Raw genomic sequence first — 15,356 nt, forward strand, 5'->3', positions numbered from 1 at the left:
CCCCACCCCATTCTCCTGAACTCTAGGGAATACAGCCCAAGAGCTGCCAGATGTTCCTCATACGGTAACCCTTTCATTCCTGGAATCATTCTCGTGAATCTTCTCTGAACCCTCTCCAAAGTCAGTATATCCTTTCTAAAGTAAGGAGCCCAAAACTGCACAGAATACTCCAAATGTGGTCTTATAAGTGTCTTATAGAGCCTCAACATCACATCCCTGAAATACTTCTAGAAATGAATGCCAGCATTGCATTTGCCTTCTTCACCACTGACTCAACCTGGAGGTTAATCTTTAGGGTATCCTGCCCAAGGATTCCCAAGTCCCTTTGCATCTCTGCATTTTGAATTCTCTCCCCATCTAAATAATGGTCTGCGTGTTTATTTCTTCCACCAAAGTGCATGACCATACACTTTCCAACATTTGTTTTCATTTGCCACTTCTTTGCCCATTCCCCTAAACTATCTAAGTCTCTCTGCGGACTCTGTTTCCTCAACACGACCCGCTCCACCACCTATTTTTGTGTCATCGGCAAATTTAACCTCAAATCCATTAATCCTGGAAACCGGCAGCCAGCCAGAATAGGATCCCTTTATTCCTACTCTCTGTTTTCTGCCAATCAGCCAATACTCTACCCATGCTAGTAACTTCCCTGTAATTCCATGGGCTCTTATCTTGCTAAATAGCCTCACGTGTGACACCTTGTCAAAGGCCTTCTGAAAATCCGAGTACACCACATCTACCACATTTCCTTTGTCTACCCTGCTTGTAGTTTCCTCAAAAAATTGCAGTAGATTAGTCAGGCAAGATTTTTCTTTCAGGAAACCATGCTGGCTTTGGCCTATCTTGTCACGTGCTTCTAGGTACTCTCTAATCTCATAACTAACGATCGATTCCAACAACTTCCCACCATTGATGTCGGGCTAACAGGTCTATAGTTTCCTTTCTGCTGCCTCCTACCCTTCTTAATTAGCGGAGTAACATTTGCAATTTTCAGATATCCGGTACAATGCCAGAATCTTATTGGTTCTTGAAAGATCATTGTTAATGCCTCCGCAATCCCTCCAGCTACTTCCTTCAGAACCTGAGGGTGCATTCCATCAGGTCCAGGAGATTTATCCAACTTCAGACCATTAAGCTTCCTGAGCACCTTCTCAGTCGTAATTTTCACTGCACATAATTCATTTCCCTGACACTCTTGAATGTCCAGTATACTGCAGATGTCTTCCACTGTGAAGACTGATGCAAAATATGCATACAGTTCCTCTGCCATCTGTGTTTCTCATTACAATATCTCCAGCATCATTTTCTATTGGTCCTATAACTACCCTCAACTCTCTTTTACCCTTTATGTACTTAAAAAAGCTTTTAGTATCTTCTTTGATATTAGTCACCAGCTTCCTTTCATAATTTATCTTTTCCTTCCTAATGACCCTCTTAGTTTCCTTCTGCAAATTTTTAAAAGCTTCCCAATCCTCTATCTTGCCACTAGCTCTGGCTTCCTTGTATGTCCTCTCTTTTGCTTTCACTTTGGTTCTGACTTCACTTGGCAGCCATGGTAGTGCCCTTTTTCCATTCAAAAATTTCTTCTTATTTGGAATATATCTGTCTTGCCCACCCTTCATTTTTCGCAGAAACTCCAGCCATTGCTGCTCTGCTGTCCTTCCTGCTAGTGTCTCTTTCCAGTCAACATTGGCCAGTTCCCCTCTCATGCCATTGTAATTTCCTTTATTCCACTGAAATACCGACACATTCGAATTTAGTTTCTCTTTCTCAAATTTCAAGTGAACTCGATCATATTGTGATCACTGTTCCCCAAGGGTTCCTTAACCTTAAGCTCTCTTACCACTTCTGGATCATTGGACCACACCCAGTCCAGCACAGCTGATCCCCTAGTGGGCTCGACAACAAGCTGTTCTAAAAAGCCATCCCTCAGACATTCTACAAATTCTCTTCTTGAGGTCCAGTGCTGGCAAGAGGGTGGTGAACCTGTGGAATTCATTGCGGCTGTGGAGGCCATGTCATTGGGCGCATTTAAGATGGAGGTTGATAGATTCTTGATTAGTCAGGGTTTCAACAGTTACGCGGCGAAGATCTGAGAAAGGGGTTGAGAGGTAGATGGATCAGCCAGGATGAAATGGCAGAGCTCAACTCGAAGTGGTGAATGGCCTAATTCTGCTCCAGTGTCCTATAGTCTATGATCAAAGGCTAATATACGAGGACATACTTTTCAGGTGATTGGAGGAAAGTATAAGGGAGGATGTCATTTTGAAGGAAAATATAGTGGGGTGCCATTTGGAGGAAAGTATCGGGGGGGAATGTCATTTGGTGGAAAGTATAGCGGGATATCATTTTGAAGGAAAGTATAAGGGGGAGATGTAACTTTGACGGAAAATATCGTAGGGGGTTATCATTTTGGAGGAAAGTATAGGTGGTGAGGAAAGTTGACTGAGTCTTCTGTTAGACTGTTTGAGGTAACTTATTTTTTAATCTTTCTTTCTTCTCTTCTAATACTTGTATGTCTGTGTACTTGTAATGCTACTGTAACACTGTAACTTCCTTTGCGATCAATCGAGTATCTGTTACCCCTCTGTCAGGGCGAATGTCATTTTGAAGGTTAAGTATAAGAGAGGATCTTGGAGGAAGGTGTTTTTTCACAGTGGCAAGTGAATGGAACACTGCTTGGGTTGGTGGTCGAGGCAGGTCCATTAGGGACATTTAACAGAGTTGAAGGAAAGTCCAAGAAGAGTGGTGAATCTATGGAATTTGTTACCACGGGCAGCAGTGGTGGCCAAGTCATTGGGTGTATTTAAGGCAGAGATTGATAGGTATCTGAGTAGCCAGGGCATCAAAGGTTATGGTGAGAAGGTGGGGCAGTGGGACTAAATAGGATAAAATGGATCAGCTCATGATAAAATAGCAGAGCAGACTCGATGGGCCGAATGGCCTACTTCTGCTCCTTTGTCTTATGGTCTTACGGAAAGAACAATGGAGGGTTATGGGCTGTGTAGGAGGGAAGAGTTAGATTGATTGTGGAGTATGTTTATGTCTATTGGTACAGGGGCTGTACTGTGCAGCATGGTCCTGTGATCTAACATTTGAGGGGCTGATTGCCAGCTCTTCTGTTTACTTTCTCCGCCAACCCGTCCCACATTGCTAATCCTGCTGACGTTGCTTTGCCTAAATGTACAGTCTTGCCAGGCTGCTCAAGGACAGGAGGTGGGCATGGCCACCTTCCACCCTGAAGGCAACGGAGCGTGCAGCCCCAGTGAGAGATGCATGCTTAGCGAATGGCTCAGGAGTTCCACCTCGCACGGCAGTCGCCCCTTTCACACCCATAGCCCATTGACTCTTATCCGGTCGCCACTGGTGGTAATTGGTTTATCATTATCACGTCGACCAGGTTACAAAGTCAAAGTTGAATTTATCGTCACGTGCACAGGTACAATGCAAAACCTACTTGCAGCTGCATCACTGGCACACAGCATCATGTATGTAGCATTCTCATGAAAAAAATTAAACAAATAATATGCAATTCTTACAGGAAATTGCAAAACACAGGAAAAAACAAAGTCCATTGTAGTTCGAAGTAAATTTATTATCAAAATACATATATGTCATCATATACAACCCTGAGATTCATTTTCTTGCAGGCATACACAGCAAATCCAAGGAACACAATCAACTCAATGAAGGACCATACCCAACAGGATGGACGAGCAACCGGTGTGCAAAGGACAACAAACTGTGCAAATACAAAAAGGAAAAAAATAATAATAAATAAATAGTCAATAAATGTTGAGGACATGTGATGAAGAGTCCTTGAAAGTGAGTCCATACGTTAGGGGAACAGTAATGTTGGGGTGGGGTGAAGTTGAGTGGAGTTATCCCTTCTGGTTCAAGGACCTAATAGTTGAGGGGTAGCAACTGTTTCTGAACCTGGTGGTGTGGGTCCTGAGGCTCCTGTACCACCTTCCTGATGGCAGCAGCAACAAGAGAGCATGGCCTGGGTCTTGGGAGTCCTTGATAATGGATGCTGCTTTCCTGCAGCAGCGCAGAAGTTGCCAACCTGCGATTGGTAGAGTTTTGCCGGTTGGTTCAAGAACCGAATGGTTGATGAGAAATAGCTGTTCCTGAACCTAGTGGTGTAGAACCTCAGTCTTTTGTGTTGCAGGCCATCCCAGGCAGATAATTCCAAACAAAGCTGAAAAGTTTTAAGGAGAATGTGGGGAGAAACTTCACTCAGAGGGCCGTGAGAGTGTGGAGCAAGCTGCCAGCGCGAGTGGTACATGCGAACTCAATTTTTGATGTCCAAGAGATGTTTGGATCAGTACATGGATGGTAGGGGTATGGAGGGCTATGGTCCTGGTGCAGATCCATGGGAGTAGGCAGTTTAAATGTTTTGCCATGAACTAGATGGGCTGAAGGGCCTGCTTCTGTGTTGTACTTTTCTAATGCTCTATAACAGTATCGACATAGTATGAACAGAAGAAGAAAACGACACAGAATATTGTTACAGGTACAAAAAAAAGTGCGGTGCAGGTAGGAAGATAAGTCACAGGGGCCATTAGGTGGTGGGACAAGTGTTCATCTTTATCGTATGGAAATCATTTCAAGAATCCCTGTGACAGTGGGATAGATGCTGTGTTTGAACCTGGTGGTGTGTGTTGAAGCCAGTGTACCTTCCATCCGCTGGAAAGCAGTACAGGCTTTTCAGCACCCACCACACTGACACCGACACCCCTGCAGTGCTGGTGAACAACAAGGGTTAAGGAGCTGAAATGTTGGGCTCCGGCTTCGAGCTTCAGTCCCAGATAGATGCTGCATTGTTTGAACTAACCTGCTGAGATTCAGATCTGCTGTTTCTACGGAGGCGTGTAGAAGGGACTGATCAAAGTGTCTGAATGTCACCAAGTAATTGCGACTGCCTAACAGACAGTGAAGACCTTTAGAGTGGCTCGCAGTGGAAGAGCTTTGATTCAGCAAAACCATGACTCAGAGGCTGGCCAGCAATATCATGAAGGATAACACCCACCCTGCTCATGGACTGTTTGTCCCACTCCCATCAGGGGGGGTGCTGTACAGCATCCACGCCAGGACCACCAGACTCAAAAATAGTTACTTTCCCCAAACAGTAAAGCCGATCAACACCTCCACCCACTAACCCATCTCACCACTAACCCACCTTATCATTTCCTGCTAGACTTACCTTATGTACAAACACTCCTGCTGCTAGCGTCACTTTATGTTAATAAACTATCTTGTAATGTTTATTGTTTTTAATTATTAATGTGTTCTGTATCTTAATGTGTTTCTTTTATATGCAGCATCAGATCCAGAGTAAAACTTCTCCTTTACACACACAAAATGCTGGTGGAACGCAGCAGGCCAGGCAGCATCTCTAGGAAGTGGTACAGTCGACGTTTCAGGCCGAGACCCTTCGTCAGGACTAACTGAAGGAAGAGCTAGTAAGAGATTTGAAAGGGGGAGGGGGAGATCCAAAATGATAGGAGAAGACAGGAGGAGGAGGGATGGAGCCAAGAGCTGGACAGTTGATTGGCAAAAGGGATATGAAAGGATCATGGGACAGGAGGCCTAGGGAGAAAGAAAGGGGGAGGGGAGCCCAGAGGATGGCCAAGGAGTTATAGTGAGATGGACAAAGGGAGAAAAAAGAGAGAGAAAGAAAGGGGAAAAAATTTAAAATCATAAATAAGTAAATAACGGATGGGGTACGAGGGGGAGGTGAGGCATTAGCGGAAGTTAGAGAAGTCGATGTTCATGCCATCAGGTTGGAGGCTACCCAGACGGAATATAAGGTGTTGTTCCTCCAACCTGAGTGTGGCTTCATCTTTACAGTAGAGGAGGCCGTGGATAGACATGTCAGAATGGGAATGGGACGTGGAATTAAAATGTGTGGCCACTGGGAGATCCTGTTTTCTCTGGGCGGACAGAGCGTAGGTGTTCAGTGAAACGGTCTCCCAGTCTGCGTCGGGTCTCGCTAATATATAGAAGGCCGCATCGGGAGCACCAGACGCAGTATATCACCCCAGCCGATTCACAGGTGAAGTGTCACTTCACCTGGAAGGACTGTTTGGGGCCCTGAATGGTGGTAAGGGAGGAAGTGTAAGGGCATGTGTAGCACTTGTTCCGCTTACAAGGATAAGTGCCGGGAGGGAGATCGATGGGAAGGGATGGGGGGGAACGAATGGACAAGGGAGTTGCGTAGGGAATGATCCCTGCTGAAAGCAGAAGGCGGGTAGGGAAAGATTGCTTGGTGGTGGAATCCCGTTGGAGGTGGCAGAAGTTATGGAGAATTATATGTTGGACCTGGAGGCTGGTGGGGTGGTAGGTGAGGACCAGGGGAACGCTATCCCTAGTGGGGTGGCGGGAGGATGGGGTGAGAGCAGATGTGCGTGAAATGGGAGAGATGCTATTGAGAGCAGAGTTGATGGTGAAGGAAGGGAAGCCCCTTCCTTTAAAAAAGAAAGACATCTCCTTCATCCTGGAATGAAAAGCCTCATCCTGAGAGGAAATGCAACAGAGATGCAGGAATTGCGAGAAGGGGATGGCATTTTTGCAAGAAAGAGCGTGGGAAGAGGAATAGTCCAGATAGCTGTGAGAGTCAGTAGGCTTATAGTAGACATCAGTAGATAAGCTGACTCCAGAGACAGAGACAGAAAGATCTAGAAAGGGGAGGGAGGTGTCAAAAATGGACAAGGTAAATTTGAGAGCAGGGTGAAAATTGGAGGCAAAGTTAATGAAGTCAACAAACTCAGCATGTGTGCAGGAAGCAGCGCCAATGCAGTCGTTGATGTAGTGAAGGAAAAGTCGGGGATCGATACCAGTATAGGCTTGGAACATGGAGTGTTCCACAACGCCAACAAAAAGGCAGGCATAGCTGGGACCCATATGGGTGCCCATGGCTACACCTTTAGTTTGGAGGAAGTAGGATGAGCCAAAGGAGAAATTATTAAGAGTAAGGACTAATTCCGCTAGACGGAGGAGAGTGATGGTAGATGGGAACTGGATAGGTTTGGAATCCATTTAATTCCATGTCCCATTCTGATATGTCCATCCATGGCCTCCTCTACTGTCAAGGTGAAGTCACACTCAGGTTGGAGGAACAACACCTTATATTCTGTCTGGGTAGTCTCCAACTTGATGGCATGAACATTGACTTCTCTAACTTCTGTTAATGCCCCTCCTCCCCTTCTTACCCTATCCCTTATTTATTTATTATTTTTCCCCCCTTTCTTTCTCTATCTTTTTTCTCCCTCTGTCCCTCTCACTACATCTTTCTCTGGTGCTCCCCTCCCCCTTCCTTTCTCCCTAGGCCTCCCATCCCATAATCCTCTCCCTTCTCCAGCCTTGTATCCCTTTTGCCAATCAACTTTCTAGCTCTTAGCAGCTCCATCCCTCCCCCTCCTGTCTTCTCCTATCATTTCAAATCTCCCCTCCCCCTCCCACTTTCAAATCTCTTACTATCTCTTCTTTTAGTTAGTCCTGACGAAGGGTCTCAGCTGGAAACGTCGATTGTGCCTCTTCCTATAGATGCTGCCAGGCCTGCTGTGTTCCACCAGCATTTTGTGTGTTGCTTGAATTTCCAGCATCTGCAGATTTCCTCGAGTTTGCCTCTCTTTTACACTTGTGTACTGGGAATGACATTAAACAGTCCTGAATCTCTTTAGCGTATGGAATGAGCTGTCAGTGGAAATGGTGAATGCATGTTTAATATGAACATGTAAGAGAAATTTGAATAAGTACATGGATGACAGGGATATGGAGAGCTGTGGTCTAGCTGCAGGTCAATGAAACTAAGCAGAACAATTGTTCAGCAGGGACTAGATGGGCTGAAGGTCCCATTTCTGTGCTCTATAACTCCACCTGCCTCATAATTATCAGTCAATAAGCGTCATGAATTAAAGAGTAGAGTTCTTTTTCCAGCTGGTGACTGGGTCACACTGTGATGTGTGTTTAAAATCACAGGAGTGAACACACACGGACACGGCAGAGCTGCCAGGTGCTCTGGTATCCTCCCACAGATTAATCGGTAGGTTAATTGGTAGGTTAATTGGTCATTGAAAATTACCCTGTAATTAGTCTAGGGTTAAATTGGGGGGGGGGGGGCGCGGGGGGATTGCTGTTCATGCAGTTCGAAGGGATGGAAGGGCTTTTTCCACACTGTATCTAAATAAATTTTAAAAAACCAGAGCTTATGAATTCCAGCTTGGGTATTTTACATTCTAGGAAATCTGAATCAAGGTGGTGGACGAAGCAGAGTTCTTTATGGACGTGCAAAAACAAAAATTGTGAGGCTGTGTTAATTATTCGATAAAATGCCAGTGAGGTGGCGCAGGCAAATCCTGCAGAGTGAGCTTGATAGTTCGAATGCTGGCCACTTCTGTGGAAGTTCTCACATCGTGCTTCAGAATGTAGGTCATGGCGTGTGTCTGTGTCGGTCTGACATGACAGGCAGGGTCATTCTGAGGGGCAAATGAGCTGACCGATTTTCGAAAATCAAAACTGTACAACACAAGAACAGGTCTTACAGAGGAAACACGTTTCCTATAATGGGGGGAGTCTAAGATCAAAGTTCAAAGTATATTTATTATCGAACTATGTGTACTGTATATAGCCTTGAGATATGTTTCCTTACAGTGAGTCCACATCCATGAAGCAGCCAATTTGGGAGCCTATTAGCTGTAGGCCGCAACCTCAGTTCAACGCAGAGATGAATAAACTTCGCGGAGCTGCGAACTGAACTGATAGGGTCTTGATTAGTCAGGGCGTGAAAGGTTATAGGGAAAAGGCAGGAGAAAGGGTTGAGAGGATCATAAATCTGCCGTAATTGAATAGTGAAGCCGAGTTGATGGGCTGAATAGCCTAATTCTTCTATGTCTTATGGTCTTATGGAAGATCGTCACATTGTCTTGTCATACAGGTCATGGCCATTATGTATGAGGGAGGCTGATGTGACAGGTATGATCAGCCCAAGGGCCAAATAAGCAAACTAATCTTCAGACGTAGAACAGTACAGCTCAGAAATAGGGCCTTTGGCCCGTGATGTTAAGCTAATGACACAAATTAACTCATCCCTTCTGTATGTACATGGTCCTTATCCCTCTATTACCTGTGTGTTCATGCAGTTATTTTCTAGGTTGTTCTCTTTGGAGTGACAGAGGCTGATGGGAGGTTTATAGCGGTTTATAAGACTAAGAGGCACAGATAGAGTAGACAGACAGTAACTTTTTCCCACTTTAAAAACTCTCCTCACATCTTTGTATTCTGGTGTGTGTGTGTGGGTGATGTTTCAGTCATGGTCAATTTGAAGGGCAAATCAGCTGGGAAATGTCTAATATCAGAGGGCATGCATTCAAAGTGAGAAGGGGTAATTTCAAAGGAGATGTGAGGGTCATTTTTTTTTACTCGGGGAGTGGTGGGGGCCTGGAATGTGCTGCCTGGAGTGGTGGTGAAAGCAGATACATTAGGGACGTTTAAAGAGATGTTTAGGTAAGCACATTCAACTTTATTGTCACTGTGCCGAGTACAGATACAAAGCCAATGAAATGCAGTTAGCATCTGACCAGAAATGCAAAAACAAAAATAGTGTTATTTACAAAAGAACTGTGAATAAAAAAAGTGCTACAGCACACAAATATAAAAGTACTGAGACAGTACAATACAGATGCAATACTGCTTAGCGCTGTGATGAGAGGTTCAGCAGGGTCACAGCCTCAGGGAAGAAGCTCTTCCTGTGCCTGCTGGTGCGGGAGCGGAGGCTCCTGTAGTGCCTACTGTATGGGAGGAGAGTAAAAAGTCCATGGTTAGGGTGAGATGCATCCCCGATAATGCTTTTCGCCCTGCCCAGGCAGCGCTTATAGTAGATGTTCTCAATGGTGGGCAATTGGGTGCTGATAATCCACTGGGCAGTTTTTACCACACGCTGAAGTGCTTTGCGGTCCGATACGGGACAATTGCCATACCACACTGAGATGCAGTTGGTGAGTATGCTCTCAATGGTACAGCGGTAAAAGTCGGTCAGTATCCTGGGAAAGAGGTGAGCTTTCTCCATGCTCCGCAGGAAATAAAGGCGCTGTTGCGCCTTTTTGATCAGGATGGAGGAGTTCAGGAACCAGGTGAGATCCTCGGAAATGTGGACACCAAGGAATTTGAAGCTTGATACACGCTCCACTACAGCTCCGTTGATGTAGATGGGGACGTGAGTGTGACTCCTGGCTTGCCTGAAGTCCACAATGATCTCCTTGGTCCACATGATGTGAAGGATATGGATAATGTGTAGGCGGAGGAGATTAGTTGTTTTAACCATTTGATTACTAATTTAATTGGATCGGCGCGACATTGTGGGCCGAGGGGCTTGTTCCTGGGCTGTACTGTTCTGTAGTGTAACTATCTGGTGGTTGTCTGCTGTATCCAATAGCAACAGGTGAGAGAGTTTATAAAGCAAAAAACTGCACTGGGGCAGTTCTGCTCTCTTGACCTTGGAAGTCAACGGTGGGGGAGTGGGTGGAGAGTTTTAGAGGGTGGGGTGGGAGTGGCTGGAAGCATGAGGAAGAATTTGATGGAAGGAAGAGTGTGGGAAGCAGGTGGGAGAGGGTGGGGGAGTCAGTGTAGGGGAAGTGGGCAGAGGATAGAGTGGAGATAGTGGGCAGGGAGTGCAAATGGGAAACCGGGCAGGGGAAAAGATGGGGTCATGTATAAGCAGTGGTTGATGAGGTGTGTGGAAGAGAGAGGAAGGAATGGGATTGATGCGAAAATGGCTTTTTTTTTTCCTGAAGCACTTTCCTGTCTTGTTCCAGGTGGGATTTTTGAAGATCAGTCACAAATATGAGATAACGTTCCTGCTACCAGCCACAGAGACCTTGGGCCTGGGAGCCTGCTGTGTCCCACTGCCTAGTCTTTACCTGAAGGTGGTTGAAATTTCTCCTGTACCAGAAGGTAAGTCTCCTTTCCAGGTATTTATTTAAGGTGATATGTTACCAGTTACATACTTTAGGTGGTGAGGATAACCTGTTCCTTGCGCTTGTGGTTTACTGAATATACTGCACAAAAGTGCGGGGAGATGAACTTGAAACCACAGAAAATTGTAGACACTGCTCAGCACATCACAGAAACGTGGGCGGCACGGCAGCGTAGTGGTTAGCACAAGGCCTTGCAGTACCAGTGATCCGGGTTCAATTCCAGTCCACTGCCTGTGTACGTTCTCTCCGTGCAACAAAAACCTACCAGTTGTGGGTTAATTGGTCATTGATTAGGCTTGGATGGGTGGCACGGCTTGAAAGACTGGAAAGGACTATTTCGTGCTGTATCTCAATAATAATTTAAACAAAACTTCCGTGGATTGCGTCCATATTTTCACTGTCAGGACAATCAAAGACCTCACCCCCCCCCCCCCCGGCTTTCTCTTTTACCCCTTTTTCCCCTCTCCGGTACAAAATCCTGAGAGCATGTACGAGCAGGCTTCTATCCCAATGTTATAGGACCACTGAACGGTTCTCTAACACAATAAGGCGTACTCTTGACTTGAGTCTAACTCATTATGATCTTGCATTTTATTGTTTACCTGCACTGTACTTTCTGTCTATCTGCTGTACTTTATTCTGCACTGTTCATGTTTTACCCTGTTCTACCTCAATGCAAAGTGTAATGATTTGATCTGTATACAAAATGAGCTTTTCTCTATACCATGGTACATTGATGATAAAGTAATAGCAATTCTAATTCCAATTCGCCATGGACCTTCACCTGGGAATTGGAGAAGCGCCTGAGGTGGAACGTTTGCGGGGTTAAAGAGCAGGAATAATTGGCATGTTCATTAAATGCAAACAACGTGCCAAAGATGAAAAGGTAAGGGATTGAATCTTAAGAAGCTCAGTCCACAGGGCTTTGCTAATGGTTCTCTAACGTACACTACAGGCCATCCCGAAGGGGTTTACAATGAGGGAAGTAACGGTTCAATTGTAGTCACTTTTGTACTATTGGCAATGCAGTTCATTTTTGCACAGAGCAGGCTCCCACAGATAACAGTGTGATGATAACCATGTGAACTCCTGTAGAGAGAAAAATTATTGGCTAGGACCCAGAGGACAAATTGTGATGTTTAGGAGGTAGTTCTGGCAGGCAGGAGTGACTGGATAGAGACCATATGCAGTTTACATGGACGGCAGGTTATTATGGGCTGAAGGGCCTGTTCCTGTGCTGCAGCCTTCGATGAAATCTCCGTCTTCGCAATGCTAGGACATAACCACCACCTAGGAGAGTCCTCGTTTCAATAGTAAACCTGAGCGTAGTTTCCGATAGGCAGGGTTTCCCAAGCTGGGGTCCACAGACCCCTCAGTTAACGGGTGGGGGCGCGTGGTACAAAAAACAGTTGGGAAGCCCTGCACCAAGACATTGGAGAAGAATTAGGCCATTCGTCGCATCATTTTTAGCTCTGCTATTCGATCATGGCTGACTTACTTTCCCTCTCAATTGTATTAGAACATTGCAGCACCGTCCAGGGTCTTTGGCCCATGATATTGTGCTGACCTTTAAACTTCTCCATCTAGCTCTTCCTTCCTGCATAGCTTCCCATCTCCCTATCATCCGTGTGCTGTTCTCTTGTAACCTTTGATACCCTTACTATTCAAGAACCTATCAACCTCTGCTCTAAATATACCCAATGACTTGTCACCTACAGCCGTCTGTAGCAAAGAATTCTACAGATTTACCACCCTCTGGCTGAAGAATTTCTTCCTTTCCTCTGCCCTGAAGGATGTCCTCCTGTTCTTAGGCTGTATCCTCTGATCCTAGAGCCCTCCCTCCCCCTCCCCCCTCCACTATGGGGGCCAAACCCTCTGGAGTTTAAAAAAAAGATGGAAGGGTAATGTCATGGAATTCTTACTGGTGTTGGATGCATTTAAGGATTGATTCCCATACTGGGAAGTCTGAATCCAAGGAATACTGCCTCTGGATGAGGAGGAATTTTTTTTTTAGCCAGAGGGTGGTGAATCTGTGGAAGACTGTGGAGGCCAAGTCAATGAGTATATTTATTATGGAGGTTGATAAGTTCTTAATTAGCCAAGGTGTTAAACGTCACAGGGAGAAGGAAGCAGAATGGTGTTGATAGAATCAGTCATGATAGAATGATGGAGCAGACTCGATGGGCCAAATGGCCTCATTCTGCTCCTGTGCCTTATGGTCTTGTGCTAAAGCGATTGGCCATATTTTCAAGTGGATCAAAGCAAAACAGCGATTTTGGACTCAGTATTGTGGGAGAAAGGTGAAAACTGTCACCTGGTCTTAATGGATGACAATGCAGGCCCGAGGAACTTTGCATTTGCTTGCTGCTGCTTTATTTATTTAGCTTCCTCCGAAAGGTGTAAAGTAGGCCTCTCCCGCACAGCAGGAGCCCAGATTTCACTGAGGTATCCAGCATCGGAGACTGGCCTCCGAAGCGGGCGAGACTGGGCTCTATCTGGGAGAATGGGCTGACTACACCCCTGCTGATGACATGTGGGCCTGTTTGTATGCTGACTGCCAAACTCCAGGCAGATTGGCAGTGAGCCCGGAGGCCACTGACTGACTGGCAACCCTCCAGCCTTTTGGAGACGAAGTTTCAAACCACTTACTCCACCCAGACTGAGAGAATGTTTGAATGCGCTTTCAACGAGAAAAAAAACATCGACTAATCCAGTTTCTCTACCCCTGCAAGTGAGCAAGGTGATTCCTCCCTCAAAACACTCCGTTTGTCACGTGCCAGTAGCTGGCGTGATTTAAAATGAAAGATAAGGAAGAAAAAGCTCATGGATTCAGCTTGCATTTCAATGCAGGTTTCACAGTCAGTCCTGTAGGGATCGGACAGCAAAGGGACTGGATTGGAATCAAACTAAAGGTGAACGCTCTGCCCTGGATGGTGATAGAGGTAGATACATGGGGACATTTAAGAAACTGTTAGACGCATGGATGAAAGAAAAATGGCAATGTGGGAGGAAAGGATTTGATTGATCTTGGTGTAGCTATGGGCCAAAATGCCAGTTCTGCGATGAACTTTTCTAGGTTCTAGGAGGTTCCCATGGGCACAACCTAGAGTCTGTTCCTTGTCAATTCCACGACTTATAAACTGGCTTTCAAAGGACTTTACAGCTCATGTTCTCAATATTATTTATTATTTATGTTTTGTTTTTTTTTGTATTTACACACTTTGTCTCTTGTACATTGTTATTTCTCCATTTTTGTTTGCATAGTTTTCCATTGATTTTATTATTTCTTTGTATTTACTGTGAATGCCCGCAAGGAGTGAATTTTAGGGTTGTACTGTAGATGGTGACGTATGTGAACTTTGATAATAAATTTACTTTGAGCTTTTTAAGAGTTTTTGAATTTTGAGTCCTCGTGGGCAGTAGTCAGCCAACCAGCCTGTTTTTTTCCTGTTCTGCCATGGCTGATCTTACACCTCAGTGGCGTCTCCTACACTAACCCCATATTCCTTTATTCCTAAAATCCTTCGGCTCCCACTGCCCACTGCCACTTCCTCATCCGTCACTCCTCCTCTTCCTTGGCTGCCCTGCCTCCCTTCGTGAGGTACCAATACAATGGAAAAGCTTACTGCAGCATCTCAGGCGGTGGTGAAAGATACTGTTTTGTTTCTTTTTGCACTAATGTTTTGGTTTGCAAAACCAGAGACAAGTCTATACCAGTGAATGAAGTGGACCATAGTGGTCCATTGCTGAGGTAGGTTTAAGGTTGTGCAGGTCAGTTCAAGGACCTGATTGTTATAAAGTCATAGAATTCTACAGCACAGAAGCAGACCATTCAGGCCATCTAGTCTGCGAAACTATAAATCTGCCTAGTTCTATAGACCAGCACCCAAGCCTTCGCCCTCCATACCCCTCCCATCAATGTACCTATCCAAATTTATCTTAATATTGAAATCAAATCTATATCCATCACTTCCATTGGCAGCTTGACCCACATTCTCATCGCCCTCTGAGAAAAGATTCTCCTCGTGTTCTCTTTAACCACTTGACCTTTAACACTTAAACTATGGCCTCTAGTTCGTGCCTCACCCAACCTCAGTGCAAAAAGCCTGCTTGCATTTACCCTACCTCATAATTGTGCATGCCTGTGTCAAATCGCCCCTCATTCTTCTACGTTCTACGGAATAACCAAATCAACCTTTCCCTGTGACTTAGGTCTTTGAGTCCTGGCAACATCCTTGCAAGTTTTCCCTGCACTAGTTCAATTTTATGTGCATCTTCCTGTAGGTCGGTGACCAAAATTGCACGCAATACTTCAAATTATGCCTCACCAATGTCTTATAAAACTTTAACATCAGAACTGTTGTACTTAATATTTTGATT

At 45.2% G+C, this 15,356-nt stretch overlaps 1 protein-coding gene across 3 annotated transcripts in view; it reads left to right on the top strand.

Moving 5' to 3' along the window:
* The window catches only part of adissp (adipose secreted signaling protein), a 122,819-nt gene that overhangs the window by 36,802 nt on the left and 70,661 nt on the right, over window positions 1–15,356 (top strand). For 2 of the 3 annotated variants that reach the window (XM_072256741.1, XM_072256743.1), the window contains exon 3: window positions 10,815–10,953. In XM_072256741.1, coding sequence (XP_072112842.1) covers window positions 10,815–10,953 — 139 coding nt within the window. Of the gene's footprint in view, window positions 1–3,650; window positions 3,826–10,814; window positions 10,954–15,356 lie in introns of all 3 variants that reach the window. The other variant, XM_072256742.1, reaches the window with a different exon arrangement.

The sequence above is a fragment of the Mobula birostris genome, chromosome 4 (assembly GCF_030028105.1).
Source record: "Mobula birostris isolate sMobBir1 chromosome 4, sMobBir1.hap1, whole genome shotgun sequence".
Lineage (NCBI taxonomy): Eukaryota > Metazoa > Chordata > Chondrichthyes > Myliobatiformes > Myliobatidae > Mobula > Mobula birostris.